Below are 20,097 nucleotides of genomic sequence, written 5' to 3' on the forward strand. Positions count from 1 at the left end.
TACGTTGCCGGTCGGCCATTAACTGGTGAAATGGAATGGGTGCAGCCCTCCCCGGCGCTGCCGGGGAGGGGGGGTCGCAGTCGAGTCGAGTCGGTGCGCGCGCACCGATCTTCCTTCCGCGTAGAGTAGACTTGAGTCTAGTCTATGTGGTGGTGGAAGACCGGCCCGTGCCGACGCAACGCGGCGCGACTCGACTGCGACCCCAAGGGAAGGGACTTAGAAGTTGTATATATACGAGAGAAAGACTGCTCGAGCGCTTGCGAGAAAGTCGCTGACTTGACGCTGATGTCCCTCTAGCGGCGAGGAATGCGAAATCTATTGCTACTGTTGTGTTGCATTCGGTTCCGACAGCGGAAAGTAATAATTATTATTATTTATTAGTTAATATCGACGACGTACGATACCGCGACTATGATTCCGTTAACCCTTTGCACTCGGATATCCACTGGGGATAGAGTCACGTTGTACGTGACAGATATTACAGGTTATGTTAATTAATTAATTCGACCGTGTTCCCTTGGATAAACGTGTGCTTATGGAAATGGAAATTGCGAGAGAAAGCGGGCCAACTATTCCTTAACTATGAATAGTTGTTCTGTGAAAAGAATATCAAGTAAAGGATTTCCTATAAATGGCTTTGGTCTCTGTTTAATGATCAAATGTGCCTGACAATGTTGTACTATTGACATATTGTTATTTGTGTTAACAGTGTCATTATGTATTGTTGAAGCACCTTATACGTATACCTTATCTATCTGGAAAGATCGAATTTAAATAGAGAGAAAGAAAAATGGTTGATTGATTGATTAAACGGAACAATATTGATTTCGAGTCGATCCAGTGCCACAAGAAGAAAGAACAAGTATTAAGCCTGTTCGATCAACATGATTTCAGTTTCAGTTTGTATTTGTGTGTGCATGATGCCATCTTTAAATTAAAATCAATGTCTGCAACCACAATCAAGGCTGCTTGTTTAACATTGAGAGTAATTCCATTATTATTACTGGATGCTTGATATTTCAACTAAAACCAAGTAACTGTTTACTTAATTATTCATTTATATACAATATTTCAAACTAAGACATCGATTGAATCCTTGCCACTTGATGTATTAACAGGAGAGAATATGAATTACATTTAGGATTTACTACCAAGTATAAGGTTACTCCATATATATGATACTTATGCCCTCGTAAGCTTTAAAAGAAGTAATAATCATATATAATCATCGCAACTACCAAAAAACACACACGTTTACAAAGTTATATGCTATAACTTTACTTATATATATATATATACTCTATACTACTTATAAATATACTATACTATAACATTAAATAGTATACAAAGTTATATACTGTTTAATGTAGTGCCTTTCTTATACGCACAGTGCAGAGGGTTAATGGCAACAAAATTCTCTTTCAGACAAAGGCTTTGATTGGTTATAGGTTAGGTTACCTGCCGCGCAATCACATGTTCATTTATTTAAATAGGCAGTCGGACAAATGACAAGAAATAGGACAATTTCATTCGCTATACACTCACAGGTTAGGTTACGATACGTATTCCGTTACATTAAAGTGAATCTTTTGCCAATAAATATCACATTGTAAACTGCAACGTGCTAATACATGCTTCTATCAAAGGGTGTACAACGTGTCGTCGTACAGATAAAACAAAAATAAATATATCTGCAACTAACTTCCGATAACCTCTTGGTTGTTAACATTTTGCACTCGAGAGATGACTGACAGTCCAAACTTAACCCCGATGTAGTTACTCCAAAAGTGACATGTAACTATCTACCTTGATGCAGTCAATCTCAAGGTAGATAACGTTTACAAGGTTTCATTTTATTTCAATGTAATTTCAATTATAAATGATATAATTCTCTGACAGCTTAAGGAAACTTGATCGTTAAATGTTAAATTAATTGCAATCGTACAACTTCCGAGCTAATATATGGCTTTGCATTTACGTTGTACAAAGCTAAGAAAGCATTCTACAGTTGTTGATACGTACTACAAAGGAGAAACACAAAAAGCCCTTGGATGCAAAAGATTAAATCACACCTAGGCAACGAAACATACATAGTTACATCAATCGTATAGAGAAACTTGTCTTAATTTCGTTTGTTAACCAGTTTATCATACGTTCCACAGTCTAATTCACACACTGTATCTCACTGACGCTACACTAACAATCGCACTTGTCTCCAAACAATCAGGATCGGTGCAAACATCCACTTGTTGTCCACGACGAGTTTCTTGCGATTGTTTTAGCAAAATACACTCCTGTACAGGCTTCTTCTCCTCTCCTATAAACTTCTGGCCACAATCTTGAGCACAAAAAACTCCACTCCAAAAAGGAATAACCTCGATTGACATTTCTTATCCGATAACCTTCGCTAACTCCTTCGATCACTCATCTTTCTCTTCTCCCTGCAAAATTGAAATCATGTTAGATTACTTCTCTTCTCATAAAGAAACCAACAATAGCAGCCCAAATAACAACAACCTCGTCTGACATGCTTGCTACATCCGCAGATAACGTCCGCAGATTTCTTCGCTCGTCTTTCGCTCTTCTCCATACAACATATTAATTATATTACATACGCCGACAAACTCAGTGTGTTTATGAATTACCTTTTTACCGACACAACCCAATGGAACGGGTTGCGATGAGATTATGTCGCCTGTACTGCTCCCATTCCAGCTCGGGTTAGCTCGCGTCAACGTACTACGCGTCTCAAACGTGTGGATAATTATTGAATAAGTAAATGAGAATTCTTCATTTGTCACATGCACGTGACCATAATTCTTACTGTCAAAATCAAACGCGCTTGACTAAACTCCGAACGAAGCAAGATGGTGGGGGTGGGGGAAGCATATATTTAAAAAAGAAGAAAAAAAGAAAATGGACATCTCGAATTATTAGCGCGCCCTTTTTGCAAAAATTTCAATCAGATACACAGTTGTGAAAACTGAACATCAGAATTCCCAAATTACAATGGATCCAGAAGTACATTTCATTCACTAACTTAATAATTGATAACGTAATATTATTTGAAGATGCTTATAAGAATCAGAAATAAGCATAGATGCTTAGAAATGCTGCCATTAAACCTTGACCTACTATTCCTACTCGCTTGGTCAAGTGCATAATAGTGGCTTCTGGAATCTAACCGTCCATTTAAATGAAAGTGGCTATATTCAACTATGCGCGCTCCCATGAACAAAATTACAAAATATTACCCTTAAAGATCCATTAGCAATTCGAATGAGCGAAAGATTGAATGACCAAGCTACTTGACGCACTTTTGTTAAGTAAAAGGCACGATTTCACTGTACAATTGGTGCAAAGAAATGCACTCTTACGTCATTCCTTTCCTATCCGAATCTTGAACTATTAGTCGCAATTCTAAACACGCGTAAATATAGTTGATCCCATTCCAGTTGTGTTCATTTTTTAGTACAACGACGACGATGGACAAGGAATTTTAAAAAAAGAAAAGAAGAAAGTTATATATTTAGTAAGGATGATTGTTGTTAATATTTTATTTACAGCAAAAGTGTAGTTAACTGTACCATAGCGATACTAAAAATCTAATCATTTCGATTATAGCATTCAACCCTCTGTAACATGAATTTTTTTTTGTTTGCCCTCTGAAACAAATTGTACGTTAAAAAAAAAACATGTTTTAATAAATACAACTCTCATACTCGTATAAAAAAAAAAGGGAAAAAAAGGTGTATCTAATGTGTGTTCCAAAAAAAAAAATATTCTGGATTAAATCTACGATGACATACATCGGTAAAATGATTAAATCAGACTTCACGTAAGTAGATGATGTGCACATTACCTTAGAGTTATACAATTGAGGACAAACATTGAATGGCGTTTCACAAACATGTCAAAAAAAAAAAAAAAAAAAAAGTTGACTTTATAGTTTCCCTCGTTAATTATTAAATAAACAAATTTGAATCCACTATCGTTTTCAACAAAAGTAATAACAAGAGGTCATCGTTAAAAATCAGTTTCTTACCTGCCGGGAAAATTTGCATTCTCATTTACAGTAGTCCTGCTGTCATTCGGAAGCAGGCAAGACAGATTGAATGACTAACATTGCTAGTCGATTCTTTAAAAGACCTACTTGAAAGAAAAAGAAAAACCAGTCGATCTTCCTCGCGGGCCGATGAATTCGCTGGACTTTGATTGAACGCACGACAATCCCGTTATCGTTTCGTCCGAGTGGGTCACCGACACCTCGACAGGATTTTACTCATAGCAGCTCCGACGTGCACGTATCGGACCTGTGCTGCTAACAGGCCGTTCTTCTTGAAGCTTGGTGGGGCCGAACAGGACCGTCTCACTGTCTTTTCCAAAGAATCGTGCGAGAGGCACCTTGCTGTTCGACTCTGATCTTTCCTGTAAACTTTAATTCCAGAAATCAGCGATTCAATGGACCATTTTTCGCAACTGTAGATTGGTCAGATCTCGAGGTAACATTCGGTTGATGTTAATTCCGAATATTAATACGAAAACACGCGGTGACACAAATTTTACTTTTTACATATTCGAGGGAAGGATGCTTGATTGCCACCTTTCCCATTGAAGCGATCTAGAGACAGAAAGGGGGGAATTGTATTCCAATAATAAATTATATAAAAATATAACTATGTAGTGATCTATTCGTGACGTTTAGTCGATTCGATAGTTAAATTAAATAAAAATAAAAAGTTTATATTTTATGCATCGTTTAAAATCTTTAGCTACATAAGAATTATCCCAATGTCAGTGTTCATGTGATTGGACGAAAAGTGTCGTTACACACAAAGTAGAGAAATTTGTATCCATACTAATTAATTTATAAGATTAGTGTTGGACATTTGTCAGAGCTACTTAGGAACATACAAGTATTAATTAATCCAAGATTAATTCTGTCTACGTAATTGGATATACGTATAACGTATAGCATGAAGTAATAAACATTTACTGTAGCCGCACGAGAAGAAGGGGGGAGATGTTGAAAGTGGAGCCAAGTTTCAGCCGTCCCTGGAAACCAGATGGGGTCTGAAAGTGCCCCGCGTGCTCGCGTTCGAGGAACATATTCGTGCAGTATTAGTGTTCACGGGAACGAGTAACCTGTCGCACCTTTTTATCTATCGATCGTCAAGTATCACGTTCACCAACGTCACGTAAGAACATTGTCACAGGTGACTTGTCCGATTTACGTGAAAGACACGAAAGACAGTTTCCGAATAGTTCTCCTTGCGTTGAACGAATCCGTCGTTCGTAGCGGGAAAACATTCCGGACGAAAAGGAAACATCTCCAGGGACCGTATCAACAGGATCGTCTACTTTCTAGGATCCTGCGTGATAAACAAAACTGGATCGACAAGTATGAAGATCGCCACGACCTTGTTCCTTTTCGTGGTTGTCGGTACGTATAACAAGTCCAAGTTCTTCGTCTAAGAAACTCACGTTGTGTAGCCATTAGGTATTTACTAAAACCATGACGTCTGCGATCGACAAATGCAAGTAAAATCATGATTGACTTTCAATAAAGAAGAAACAGTATGAAAAGAAACAAATTATAATATATTATATAATATTTGTAATTAAACACAAAGAATATTTTAGATAATAGTACACATCTACACACTGCTATCTAGTCTGCTATGCATTGGCAAATCTACCGATTAAACCGGTTCGCAAACATGGTGTGTCAATCACGATCTAAACATGCGGTGAAACTTAAATTTTACATGTTTTCCATTTATAAATATCATTTTGAAGAGAGAATAATTTGTGGAATTTTCACAATTGCTTACTGGCTACTTAACGCGAGTTTCTTTTACCTATCGGTGTCAAATGTTTATTTATTCTTCGATCAGGCGCAGCTTCTAGAACTCACGTGACCTTTCGCCAAGTTCGACTCTAGTTGTCTAAAATGAATGAAACGAGTGGATCAGTGATTATAGACACAATTTATTTAAAGCTGTATATACTTTCCGGAAAACTAAATGTTTATCTTCTTTTGTAACATTCGTGATTGGAGCAACGTTTCGTAATGATTTTACGCCGGGGCCGAAATTTAGCTCACGAGACGAGGGTGAAAGTGATGGGCACAATTTTGCCATGGAATTGTCACCAACGGTCATGATCCCGGCAATCTAATAAGGTCTCTGGCCCATTGCCTATTTTTCCAATGCGCGAAACACACATTCAAACTAGAAGCTGCGTGACTGAATGCATAGCCAACACTTGGATATTCGTATGCAAATCTCCACTCGTCTTTGTCCATTTATGAAATTGTGTCTTGCCGTTTGCAGACGGACATCGAAGCGTTGGCGACAAGCCTCGATCGAAACGTTTCTGTCCAATAAAAATTCGAACGTTTTGCGTAACAATTGCTGACGAATTCCTTTGTTCGTCGCGCGCGAAGGACCTGTTACAGAACGAGATGAAAACGATTGCGATTTACGACATCGAGATTAGTTTTCGGCAGGGGCTTGTTGAAAAACCACGACGTGATGTTATTTATTCCAGCCAGATATTACTGTGGTCCACTTAAAACAACAGTACAAACACTTTCTGCAATATCTTTCTGTAAATTTAGCAAAATACCGCAATAACATCTGGCCTGAGCATTCTGTCGATATTTAATTACCAGTTTTCAATAATAGGATTTTATCAAAAAGAAGAATGAAAGGAAATTTATTTTCATTTTATAAGTCGCGGATCCTTGCGTTGCTCTACTAGCCATAGCGATTAAATTATTGGAAACTGGTTTTTAGAGTATCTATAATAATCTTGTTGGGCAACTCGCAGGTTTCTGGGCCTTTTTCCATAATTTACGCCTTGTATGAAAGCATATAATATTCTGTGCTATCGAGCCCCGACTTGTCTTGACTGACCGCACACTGTTTTATTGGATCTGATCTACTCAAACTTCCCTATCACTCATTCTTACTGTTACTGAACTTTATTTAATCTTCAAATAATCCACGTGTGTCTCTCTATCTTACGGTACTAATGGCACAGATCTTCTACAGGCTGAACGCTGCGATCTTTTCACATTAGAGCAGAGATCTTTGTAAATATGATTTTGCATATTAAATAGTACAGGCTGAGGTTACAACCTGAACGCGAGCTTATGCGTTTCATGATCCTTCGTAAGCCGGTAGAAAAGTAATTTTCAATAATTTTACGGTTTTCTTAGCGACTACCTGAGCGTGACCAAACTTGCCGTTACATACAACAACGAAACTCTTCAATCGTCAAATTTCCTTTTTCATTTCCAATCCGATGTACATATATGTTAATTTAGTAAATTCAGATGTAATATCCACAGATTCTCCCGATGAGTCTATGACGATGAATCCAAATGTAAATAATATATGATAATATAAATAGACGGTGTCGATATACATAATCACCACTAATACAGAATTTAAAGAGATACGATTAGGAAATTCTCGCCTACACAAATATGTAAATAAATTGCAACACATCAGGTAATGAAAAGATGTTCAACCTCGAGCAAAATCACCAATTTCTTTTGCTCGTGTAGAATACGCCAACAGTTGAAGCTCTATTTAGAAAGAAATCATTACAATTTACCTCAACAGCGAGCGATTGGTTAACTCAGACATAACCACAAATATCCTTAACCACGTCGATTACTTTGGATGGAGTGCAACTCTTGTTGGACTTGAAAATAAATTTCTCTTTCACACTTCCGTTTAGTTCAGCCGTTTATGGTCGGCCGTAACTGGCGTTTCTCGTTAAACTCCAACATCGATGGCGAATGACCGGTTCGAATGATGCGCGAAGCAATCCAACGTTCGCGAGAACATAACTCGTCGATTAGGAAAAAGTAACAGTAAACGCGATCGTACGCATCGGTGCAAACTAGAAAGTGCAAAAGTATCGGTTTTCATTGCTGAAAACACTGCGATCGGAGACGAAATGAAACAATAGCAGAAATCCCTGACGAAAGTAAGCAATTGCTGTTATGGTCAACAACTACGGGGACGATCGAGAAAGGGGACTGAAACCGTTTCGACGTACGTCGATGGTAATTACATATTTTCAACTTTTGAAGCAATACGTCGTGTAATAGGCCAGGATATAATAGACAAATGTGGGTCGAACGAACGAAACGTTTCGCGTCATAGAAACTTACACTCCGCGTTATGGCGTTTTTCGTTGGCAGGATGCAATATATTCGCTATTATCGTGTCACTCCGAACGTGGTACGTAATATAGTGGTGATTTCCGAGAAACTTTCTCTGTATTTATTAAAACAATAACTTTCACGTTGAGTTTAATTATAATTACTTCGCTTGTGGTAAAAATAGGACATGCTAAGTGGACGTTGGACGTGATTAGAGGGTTTTTACGTAGTCACTTTTACAGAATAAAAAATCTGGAACGTGTCATAGGTGTCCGTGGTAGTATTTATCCAAGTAGATGGAGGACGTTAGTTTAATGAATATTGAACGATATTTTATTAGATATTAAAATTATTACTAACATATTCTAAACTTATGTATCTAGGCAGTTACATCATAGATTTCGATTTGCTGAAGAGATATTAAGATATACTGGATGACAAGAAATTAATATTAAATTCATTGATATTGACATTTTAAAAATAAACGAATTATTACACAGTGGTATTAAACGAAAACTTTGGAATGGACTGATGTGTGAATACTGTGTGTGATGTCATCATTTCATTTTTATGTTTATACGAAGACATTGATGGTTGGGTTATTTGGGAAATCGGGTCAGCAACGGGTCTACTACCTGAATGCTTCATTTCTGACTAGTTACTTTCTACCCACCTCTGGTCAGTTATGGTTCTCCTACCAGCGTTCCAGTTCGGACAATCTTCGAAATGTCATTGCTCAATCTTTGTCAAATTTTATTAAGATTATAAAGTCACATTAAAATTGTTGAACGGTACTCTGTTTCGAAGCACGAATACGAATACGAATGCTTTGGGATAAAGAAAAGAAACTGTATGGGCGTCTGTTGGCGAGTCGTTAACAAAGGACAGAACGGGAATCGCGACTTTCGAAGGTGTGTCGTTCTCAAGGTAAAGGTAAAGGCCGTTCGCGGGAAACGGTTGCGCGCAACTTTGCTACTCTACGGGTGTCGTTACGTCGTTTCGCTTTAGCGATTTAGTCGCGAGATCATCTAAACAAAGAAAAGTGAATTTTACCTTCGTTAATGGCATCTCAGTTGCTCCTGTCCAATTCAATTCATGACTCGGTTACGTTAGGTCAATTCCTAGGTGAGCAGTGAAAGTATTCTTGAGCTTTGTACCGCAATTGTCAATGTCCTTAATCTCGGTGCAGATTGAAACTTCACACATCACACGACCATTATTGTCGCTTACCGAACTTGGAATCAAACTTTGTTTATACATATAAGAATTCGCCAGTCAGCGTCCTTTGGCGGCGCACGAGTATTGTCGCCCTTTTGTTTCACTGTTTCACCGAGTGTCGTCGACAACCGTCGACAACCGTCGACAAATAGTCGGTCGCCCGGCGAATGTCATTTTTACAAAGAAATATAAAAGAAGCTATTGACGCCGTTAATTTCTACTACATACGCAAAAACTTTTCTTGCAATGAAAGTTCGCGGTCGTTTCATCTGTTTTACGTTTTAGTAAGTTGATCGACGTGCACGCGAGCGGTCATTAGTGAGAAGATTTCGAAAATATCAGGATGCGGCTAATTTAGACGATGAGAATAAGATCCAAGTGGTACTCCAATGAAATTTCTACTCCTCGATTATCTCTGTCTCTTGCATGCAAACATTTTGCATGCTATTCTGTCTAGAATGTTCTGGACGATCTCTATCCTTGCACAATCAAGATAATATGGTTGAATGATTTTATTATGATTAATCTCTCGATCGAATGTACTTTGGTCGATAGTTGACATTTTTGTGAAATATATCATGTTAAACAACTAATGTACTACGATATTTCTCATTTCTTGTGAAAGTTTATGTTTTTACTTTTCAGTCCAGAAAGAAAAATCGCTCATTCTTTAATAACATATTCATATATCCTAATCTTCGCAATATTTTTTTAGCAACAGCTGACCTTGTGGTGATGTAATTTTAGCCTGAATCTTGCTCAAGATTTTGTGAAATATCTTCTGATCGAAACTTTCTGAACCGTCACCAACACCCACTTATACATGTAGCTTCATCTTCACACAATTGACACACCTTTTCACCACAGTCGTAACACTTCCTTGTTTCAACTCGTCCAGCATAAGACGATGAATATCCTCTTTCGTTATTTATATATTCAGCCTACACTCGCTATGACACTGATGTTACAATGGAGATAATACATCTATTTATACCAGTATTTATAACAAATAGATGTATGTTCAGTTTTTTTTTCTTTCCCATACAAATCTAGAAGACACTGAGCTACTTATGCGGTGATCTAATAAATTGCACAATCTTGTAAACTTGTATTACGATGACACAGATATCTTCTTTCACTTATATGAACCAATCAAGAAAAACTTAATTAACCATTTATTAGCCATTATAGAGGATCAAGACAATTAAATAGAATTATCAAGATTCAGGACAATGTTTGTGTAATGGTAGTGTTTAACAAGAAACACGAATTTAATGCATGTATATTCCAATTTTTGTGTCTTCGTCAGTAAATTTATCTTCAAAAAAATTAGCAATAATAATACTCATAAAATTATCTGATTAGTTATTTCTGCAACAAGTACGCATTCGCAAGCTTGGTAATCAACCTACCACACAATTGTCTTACCAATAGTAAAGTATGAACAGATTTGCATTATTGTTAAACAGTTTGTAAGTCGAAACAAGTGTTCGATGAGACATAAAAAAAAAAAAATAATGCGATATTAAAGTCTTAACTACCTGAAACGATCTCACTCGACAACTCGGCCAACGCATAGCTGTGTCCAGCTAGACTGTGTTGAGCTTTCTCGTTCGAAAATTTCACCGTGTCCGAATACGCACAACAAAATTTCTATAGACTATCTCTTTCGTCGTGTGGATAAATGTTAATATTCTCCATTGTGTTAGTCTCAACGGATATTCGCAACAGTTTGCGACTTCATAGCGATGTTTTTTCTTTTCTTTTCCTTTTGTTGTTGTTGTTGTTGTTGTTGTTGTTGTTGTTGAACTGCGTCAACTATAGACTTGGTCTATAGTTTCATCATATTTTGGAACCTGCAATAAATTTAGAATATCTCGCTTGTTCGTGTTATTATGAAACAGTAGACGAAATTGGGGCTATTAAGTGTTGCGACACCTTTTTAGCACTATTGAGACATCGAGAAGGTTGGCACTTTATAAAATATAAAGCGATGATTACTTACTAAAAATTCTTTATTCCTTTGGCCTCGGTTGCTTCGTATAATGCGATAATTATAGGGAAATAAATTATCATGCTATTATTAATGAAAACTACATTACCGCCGTAATTTATAGATGATAATTAAACCTTGAACCTATTCCACATTGCTCTCAAAGTTGACATCTTAATATTAATCTTGTCCTGTCGGTATTCGTCGTTTCGTCTCGTAATTTAGTTGTGTAATTTGCGTAGTTGATGCACAGCAACAAGACGATTGTTCTATTATCTAGAGCGTGAAGGAAATCTGTCAAGAAAATGAAACGAAACGGAATGAAAGAAGAGCTCCATCGTTAACGATAATCCTGTCTTGAACTTGCTCGATGAAATTTCCACACAACGACCGCAACTTCTCCTTTTTTTTAACGATAAACAAAAATCCTTGCAATTCTGGAAAAAAAAGGGAGGAACTAATTATCAAATATCGGCGATCATCGTGGTCGTTGTACTCGTATGTACGTTGTCGAAAGATTGCCTCGACCTTTCAAGTGGGTCAGTAGGCTGTGGCCCATTGGCACGCCTGAGATCCGGCAAATCTGTTTCGAACAGGAATTCCCAAAGTTCCTTTCACAAACTTTAGGGCCATCCGTGAAAATTGTCAAGTGGAAGGCGTGGAGATTCAACTTGAATGTCACCTTTATTGGATTCATCAAAGATGAAGTAAAATCATTGATGGATCAATTTTATTCGATTCGAGATAAATAATTAGACGAAGAAATTAAAAGAATGTCAATTTCTTTTGTACAGAAAAGTTTGTTAATCTTTAATTAATTTTATGGATAAATATATAAATGATGGGGCATAATATCGCAGCAGTGAAGAAAACTTTCTCTATCGAAACTATAATTTTCGTCTGGAATTCGGGTAATTAATTGATTGGTCTGTCATAAAGGAATGCAACTGAATGCGAGGTTCTGATAACAGGATTTTATTTGCATCGTGTCTCTCACGGTCTACTGTATATGTATTTATGTTATAAAATCCATTCCAAGATATGTTATCGAATACTATAGCTGTTACAAGTGAAACTAGTGAGTACATTCCATATTCACGAAAAGAGAAAAGAAAATTCATTTTACAAAACGAATGTGAATATTTGTGTAGTCACTTCGAACACAAACTGTAGTTCACACGTCAGAGTATGTGTACACAATCTTTGTTTGAACTCTCGTCGACGCTAAACTTCAGTCCTTTCTATTATATTCCGAAGAACCGCAAATAATGGAAGATTTTGTGTCTCTCGTAAGAAAATGCCATTATTCTCGACGCTTGGAGACAATTTGACACAGTATAATAGAACTCATCTGTCGACGTGACGAGAATAATGAAGATAATATTATCACGTTTAATGACTAATTTCACTAGAAGATTGTCTTCGTGAATAAGAAACGATTTCGTGAATATATTAACCTAGTGTGGTGCGAGCAAAGCATGTAGAAACTGCAATTATTTGCATACGTACAAAATGTACAAATTCTGTACAGAATGCCTGCAAATTACAATACTATCGACCTGGAAGCGATTCACGAAAAAACAGACTAGAAAAAAAGAATAAACTTTTTCTACGACCTTCCATTTTCGATGAAATTAGTTTGTAAAATGTACGGGGCACGCTTGAGTTCGATTTAATATTTCCTACCTAAAAGTAAAAGCTTACTTGAAACAATTTGAATGACAACAATTTACTTATTTTTCGTAGAGAACCACCCACTGTTTCTAAATAATACATTTTCGGTGTTCAGACATTCATTACAATCGATCGAAAGATCGTTCGTACTCCTTCGACCTTCACACGACGTTCACAGACCAAAAAGAATCGATAGCACAGATTAGGGATCACAGATTAGACGACCTCCAGCTAAAGCTGAATCACGTTGGAAATTGGCGTCGGTCGAAATCGTCCATGATCTAGTCCCTGTTAACCGATCCATCTCGAAATAACAAAAACACGTGACTTTCCAACGTAATGAAACCTTTGTACACTCGACTCGGCATTTCTATGCTAAAAAATCCGGTTTCAAAAATATCGAGACTTTCTCCAAAAGTATTTTACCAAGTCTAAAAACGTGCCTTGATTTTTAACGCAATATTTTAATTAACTCGATGAATAATTATAATCCTGTTTCATTTGTACTTTGCACTTGTGATATAAAAGGTGTGGTAATATTTTGCCAATCGGAAATTCATTCTCGAAATAAATATACTTGCAAACATTGGGATTTACGATGGAAAGTAAAATTCGATTGCTATTAAAAGAGACGAAATCAGGTTGGACCGGAACAGGGATCCCATGGTGTTCTTTTCTTCCGGTTTGGTTGCAGGATGCACGTGGCGAGAGACGCTAGGGACATGCGTGTTTCAGTCGGACTTTGGTTTTGCGCTAAACTGCGCCTTCAAAAAGTCTGGCCTCTTTCGAGTGCGAAATCTTGGAGGTGTCAAAGGCTACGTCGGCCTGGGTGAGTCGAAATAACCACCGTAGCCACCGATTGCAACATTTTTCGGTGAAACGATCATACTAAACCCATCGTATAAGAAATTTGCCTTTCGAACGTGTTTCTTTTATAAAGAGCATAACTCTTTCAGAAAATAAGATTAAACGTACGCATAGATTTCTCAAGGTTCCACTCTACACACTGTACACTGTAAATTTCTTGTAAATATTATAGTATGATATTTGTAGCTACAAATCTGATAACTTTTTTAACATACTCTTCTGTAATACAGAATACTGTATTTATATTAATGAACGCTAATAATAATTAGCCTAGATAGTCTTCTAACATTTTTAACTTGCTCTTCCATGTTTTACTCGTAAGGATTAATAAAAGAGCGTGTACAAAGGTTAAAGGCATTGCTCCACCACGGCAGAGGAGCTGTTTTTCTATCATTCTTTGTAATAGCAATACGGTTACTTACTATATGCTTCAAACTGTACCAGTTTGTGTTTTTTTTTTTTTTTTTTTTTTTTATAGTCTCAATTAACTCGAGAAGAAAGTAGTTGCCTACTTATCACAGAAATTATTCTGAAAATTATTAAATCTTTTTAATCGTAAAATTATTAAATTCTTCCAATAATGACTAAATTGAAGCTTAATGTCTTTATAAATAAATAATTACTATCGATTCAGCGCCACGTATCGAATTATAGTTCCACGTCATTATTGGAGATCTATCTTATGCGTCAGATAACGATGCAGAAAGTGAATGAGCATGTTGCGTGGATCGCAATTAATCGCGTGTAACGTACGTGAGATTAGCGATGACTTTCAATTCGAAGCAAGCTCTTCTTAACCTACGTCTATCATGGTTTTGCAAATTACTGATTCGCTGAGAAGAAGCATGGTTCATTAATCGCTACCTTCACCTGGCCCCAATATCAGACCAAGTGTCACCACTTCCCTCGTGAAAGATGCCGCCTCTGATGACACTATAATTTACATGCGTGCACAATCGTTTTAGCGGGATCAATAGAAACTTTACGACTCGAAACAAAAAACAGCGTCGGTTCTTGCACAATGCGTTGCATAATTCTTTTTAGTCCAGCTTGGAGGTTTTTTCTTTTTACGTAGCGGTTTCTAACCCTCTACGACCAATATTACTCCTCTTATGCGTAAACCAGAATGAACATGCATGTTTCGGATGAAAGAATTTATGAAAAGAAAAGTTGCATCCATATAATATCTGTCTTGGATGAATTAATATTAATATTGTAAAATACATACTTCGGTGTAAATGATTGTTTATTATTGTCACATAATTTTTACTGTATGAACATATTTCTTTCTTATTTACCTATGTGCTCCATTTATTTATCATCTTCAATTTTTTTCTAATCAAGGAGTAAATAATAAATTAAATAATTATGTTTATTGAAATCGAAGTAATACTGTTAATTCCGTTACTATTATTATTTTCAGGGTTCTCTGTCGGCGACGAACTGGGCTTTCCTCAATCGTTGTCGAATGTAGAGGCTGCCAAAAGGAGAAGCGTCCAAATCAGCAGGGGCAATGTACCATCATTTACTAATTCGGTAAGAATTGTCATATAATAAAAATAAATTAGACAAATTTAGATATTATTAGATACGATACTTGTGATTAATGTTTATAGCGCTGATACATCAATGAATTGTAAATATAGAGAAATGAATTATGTAATCACTTTTTTATTCACCTGGTATCCGTTTATGACACACGTTGCTCTGTAGGAATCTATTTCATACAAACTAGCTCAAGGAAAGTCTACGATGCGTAAATAGAGAATTATACTAGTATTTGAAAATATACCGTTTATGTGCACGCTTATATGTTGTCTTTCGTTTTTTCATCGGGGTAATTAGGTCTATCCTGACTGAAGCTGCAACATATATCGTATCGTTACTTTTCCATAATCCTGAATCATGTTTTTATGTTACGCGTAAACAGAATTCAATACAAATACCGTATTGAAATTTATAGAAGGTTCCAAGGATGATTATAATTATTAATTTATGCAAAAACAATGAAATCGTTTTCAATATAACTACTATAGTACATATTAACAATAAAAGAAGTCTTGTGGAAAGATATTATTTGTGTATCACTGTATTTTGATTATTTCAGAATTATTAATTGTCCTCGATTGAAAGAAATCGTTTCTGATTATAATGGCATAATCTCAACTGTGTGAAGGATCGATCTTGTAACAACTAGTGCATGAATGTCGGCATAGCACTTGTCGCGAACAGCTTCTGTAACAATAACCAAGCTAAGCACAAGGTTCGCGTTCACACGAGTACACAGGGATGCAAATAATCCATTAGAACGTTAAAGGCTGGTAAAATAATGAAATGATGATCGAATTAGGACAAGTCTTTACAATTTTTTTTGTATCTCAGTTGTTATGGAGCACGGGTGCCAGTGCAAAGTTTAATGTCTGAGATGTTGGAACTATAAAATTAAAATTATTTCTCAGCTAACTTTCCCATTCGAGAAATATATTTTATCTTTCATAGTTATTTAGAGAAATGGGTCTTGAGGTCTTTTAATGTAGAACGACGGCTGAAGAGATGAGTTTATTTATGAATTATTTTCTCCAATTTTTTCCTCGAATGCAGTTGGCAACACCTTCATCAAAATCTCCATACTTGTACATATTTTAAGGAAATGTGTGAATTAATCAAGCTCAATCTAATGTTTACCGATCAAGTCAAAAGACTCTTGTAGTTAAGGAAAGAATGATTTGTTTAAGGCAACCAATCGAGAAGATGTCAGACAACACGCGCAAAGTTCACGTCAAGTGGTTCCTCCTTTCAAACCTTTGCCGCCTGGAGCTACAAGACCAATTGCTCAGCAACCAGAACGCCAGAAATTAGTCGTTCAACAGAATTCTACGGCTCTCAGGACCATACCCGCGCCAGCTTTGTCATCGACGCAACAGGATTTGATGAGGCAGCAGCAGCAGCAGCAACAACAACAACAACAACAACAACAACAGCAGCAGCAGCAGCAGCAGCAGCAGCAGCAGTTGGCGCAACAGGAAGCGAAGCAAAAGCAACAACAGAGACAGCAGCAAGAGGCATTCGCGTTGCAGGTGTTGAAACAACAACGCATGCAGCAACAGGAAGCTATGAGACAACAACAGCTCCAAAAGATGCAACAGCAACAGAAGCAGCAGCAACTGGTGGCGCAACATCAAAAGCGACATCAACAAATGACTTCGACGCAGGTGAAGAGGGATCAGGTAATGTTTCAATGTTACTGATTTTATTCATTGTAATGTTTTTGCGTTTTATTTCATGAAAAGTAATTTTATTTCCTTAAAGTAATTAGTTAGTTGAAATTAATCTTCATTCTGGCTTGTAAAAAAATCGTAGGAAATCGATTCTTCTAGTCGTTAGATGAAACTATTATTTATTTGTTATCTTTTCAATAAACTATTAATTATTTTCATTTACTTACTCTTTTTCGCTAGACGCCACAGATACTCGCAGTTGCATCTACAATGCCAGGCAAGTTGCCTAACATTGTCGCCGCGATTCCACCACCTAGCAGCATAGTAGAATCTGAATCATCATCGAAACCGATAACTTTAGGACTGCCACCGTTCATCACTATGCCGCCATCGTCTGCACAGTTAACCGATCGAATTAGCAACAGTCCTACAGTTCTGGAAGACTCTGATAACGAAGTGTCGAAAGATGATTTCAATCAGGTAAGATTTTTGTTTTTATAATTCTAAAAATAACTGCAAGCTCGGGCTTAAATGTTTGATCCCTTCGAATTTCCTTCATCCAAGTATCCTCTGACTTTGAGACTAACAATAAGTGATACAACATTGATGTATACTGTATATTAGCTAATTTCATTAGCATTTTAGTACATGACTTGAGAATTTAAAAGTATGTTAGATAGAGAAAAAGGTTGTGTATAGTGTCTAGAGTTTGCTGGTCAGGCTCATAAATCAAGATGACCCAACAGATTTTGTCTCAGATACGAAATATTCGTTACAAGTAGGATTTCCTGTATGTAAGAATTTATTGCCTTGCAATGAAATGTTCAGGAAATGTAACCTAGACTGAAAAGCATTAATTAACTGCTGGTATCTAGAGACGCGGTAGCTAGCGCTACAGTAAAGTCTCCATAAATTGTAATCACTGGACGGCCGCGGCGCGGCCGATCGAACTCCTCGACCCTCCAACGGGTATTCCCCACAGTAGTGGTGGACATGATTTCAGGGCATTTATGTTAGAGATATTTGTGCATTTGTGGAGACTTTACTGTACCGCGTACCTTCAAGTCAATTTCAAACGAACGATTTCTCTGGGCAATAGAAAGAAGACATCTTTCATTGAGTATTCTTAGATTGAAGTCTTAGTAACGATTTACTTGTTCTTAGTAACATAGAAATCATTAATTTCGAGATGATCTTGAAATCTTTAAAAGTTTCTTTCTTGGTATTTTTAAGCTACCTTTACCCGGGGACGAGGCCGCTTCTTCGGTGAACGAGATGACTTTACTTTCTCTCCAGTCAATCTCATCCGAATCCAATCATGCCTTGAAGCAACAGCAGAACGAGAAACGACAATCTTTGCCATCGTCTTTGCCATCCCTGGCGCCCATTCAAGGGATGGAGACGTCTTTGAAAGCTCTGGCAGAAGCCAGCAACATCACTCTGGAAGCTTTAGAAGCAGCGATCCTACTTAGGCAACAGCAACTCTTGCGCAAGCAACAGGGACCCACTAGTACGACTACGAGCACGACTACGACTGTGTCTCCTCCAAAAAAGTAATTTCCATCCTATAATTATCAGAGGACTATTGAAATAGTCCAATGGGCGTCGGAAAAGGGCTTGATAATGAATAAACATTAATAAAAGATGATTAAATTGTGGTCCCATTTGATAATTATTGGATTTCAATTTTTCAAATTCTCTATTTATTTTCAGTAAATATAATTCTGGAGCTACCAAAGTGATGAACGCGCCACGTGAATATTATCCGTTGGGTTATGACAAGAATTTCGACGATAATTTCGCCAGTCGAGTGGATCTTCCAGATACGAGCTTCTATTGCGGTGATCAGAAACATTTCCCTGGACTTTATGCTGACGAGGATCTTGGATGTATGGTAAAATATCGGTTCTCATCATACGTGAAGTATACTTTTATGCATAGTCGAAGTTAATATTTTAAATTTTGTAAATGTTCCCTAAAAGAATTAATACTACAGTAATATTTCCATTAATACTACGATATAAATGTTCTCGCTTCGCAAAAGTCACCAAAGTACACTTATCTGTTTAGCTTTATCTACATCAATAATATGTATTATTCTTTGGTGTCCATTTAGGTATTTCATGTCTGCGCGCTGACGGATGATGGCTTGATCATGAAGAGCTTTCTGTGTCCCGAATCGACGTTGTTCGACCAAACGATCCTGAAATGCAATTGGTGGTTCTACGTCGACTGCAAATCCTCGAAAGGCCTGTACGACAGCAACATACCGATAAGCAAGAGCTACCAACTCATGAAAGCTCTAGCATTCTTTTCAGCGTACAAAAACCATGAAAATAGTACAACCAATGCTCAAGAAAGCTCGGATACCGAGAGCTCCTAAACTTACCTCGTAAGGAACCTGATTCGTCGACCTTAGTATAATAGTTGGGGCATCTTCGACAGACTTTGGTCGGTTCTACGATTGCCAATTTAATGTTCCTTTAATCCATTAAGTCTCGAGATACTTAAAATTAACTCACACACTGTGAAACGTCGTGCTATATTATGTCACTTGTCCTTGGCGAAGACTTTCTTCAATTAACGAATCATTTCCAAGTTAATTCCTTTCTCAAAGGACAGTCTTAATGGGTTAGATAGGACTTTTCGTAATAATCGTTTCGTAAGACGAGGGATATACTTTGATAGCTTTTCGTTTAGTGCTGCAACGATTAATTTTCTAACAATAACACACACACACACACGCGCGCGCGCGCGCGCGCGCGCACGCTGCCGTTTCTATTCCAAACGATAAGTATGTACATATAATTTATTGTATTAGAACGTAATGTAACCGTAGCGAGTAATTTTTTACGATAACGTTGTAAATAGTTATACTTTGGTCTATTCGTTAATATGGATTGTTTAATAATAATTATATTTTCCCATATTATTATTTTACTTTA

General features: G+C 37.0%; 1 protein-coding gene and 2 long non-coding RNA genes across 5 annotated transcripts; 2 read left to right on the forward strand and 1 right to left on the reverse strand.

The window, feature by feature from the left end:
• Positions 1–226: 226 nt before the first annotated feature.
• On the forward strand, positions 227–1,620 carry LOC128890796 (uncharacterized). Its single transcript, XR_008460682.1, has 2 exons — positions 227–613; positions 710–1,620. It is a non-coding gene; the product is annotated as an uncharacterized LOC128890796 (long non-coding RNA).
• A 202-nt stretch (positions 1,621–1,822) lies between these two features.
• LOC128890795 (uncharacterized) lies at positions 1,823–9,395 on the reverse strand. 2 transcript variants are annotated; one of them, XR_008460681.1, is made up of 5 exons: positions 9,236–9,395; positions 4,046–4,435; positions 2,646–3,665; positions 2,518–2,581; positions 1,823–2,441 (listed from the first exon to the last, which is right to left on the reverse strand). It is a non-coding gene; the product is annotated as an uncharacterized LOC128890795 (long non-coding RNA). The 2 variants fall into 2 exon arrangements; XR_008460680.1 differs by having other exon boundaries at positions 2,646–4,435; positions 9,236–9,391.
• Positions 4,411–20,022, forward strand: LOC128890789 (bromodomain-containing protein DDB_G0280777-like). Of its 2 annotated transcripts, XM_054149642.1 has the most exons (9): positions 4,411–4,502; positions 5,002–5,443; positions 13,762–13,896; positions 15,358–15,470; positions 16,670–17,161; positions 17,393–17,632; positions 18,386–18,705; positions 18,866–19,046; positions 19,269–20,022. In XM_054149642.1, the coding sequence occupies exons 2-9, from the start codon at positions 5,404–5,406 to the stop codon at positions 19,533–19,535; spliced, it is 1,788 nt and encodes a 595-aa protein (XP_054005617.1). In that variant the 5' UTR covers positions 4,411–4,502; positions 5,002–5,403; the 3' UTR covers positions 19,536–20,022. The 2 variants fall into 2 exon arrangements, with proteins under 2 accessions (XP_054005617.1, XP_054005618.1); XM_054149643.1 differs by lacking the exon at positions 13,762–13,896.
• The last annotated feature ends 75 nt before the right edge of the window (positions 20,023–20,097 follow it).

This window comes from Hylaeus anthracinus, unplaced genomic scaffold, assembly GCF_026225885.1.
Source record: "Hylaeus anthracinus isolate JK02 unplaced genomic scaffold, UHH_iyHylAnth1.0_haploid 12001, whole genome shotgun sequence".
Classification (NCBI taxonomy): Eukaryota; Metazoa; Arthropoda; class Insecta; order Hymenoptera; family Colletidae; genus Hylaeus; species Hylaeus anthracinus.

Excerpts from the sequence above, each read along its gene's own strand:
- LOC128890789 (XM_054149642.1), top strand. The coding sequence starts at position 5,404 with ATGAAGATCGCCACGACCTTGTTCCTTTTCGTGGTTGTCG. Across the intron at positions 15,471-16,669 it reads TACCATCATTTACTAATTCG|GCAACCAATCGAGAAGATGT; the intron begins GTAAGAATTGTC and ends GATTTGTTTAAG. Across the intron at positions 17,633-18,385 it reads CGAAAGATGATTTCAATCAG|CTACCTTTACCCGGGGACGA; the intron begins GTAAGATTTTTG and ends GGTATTTTTAAG.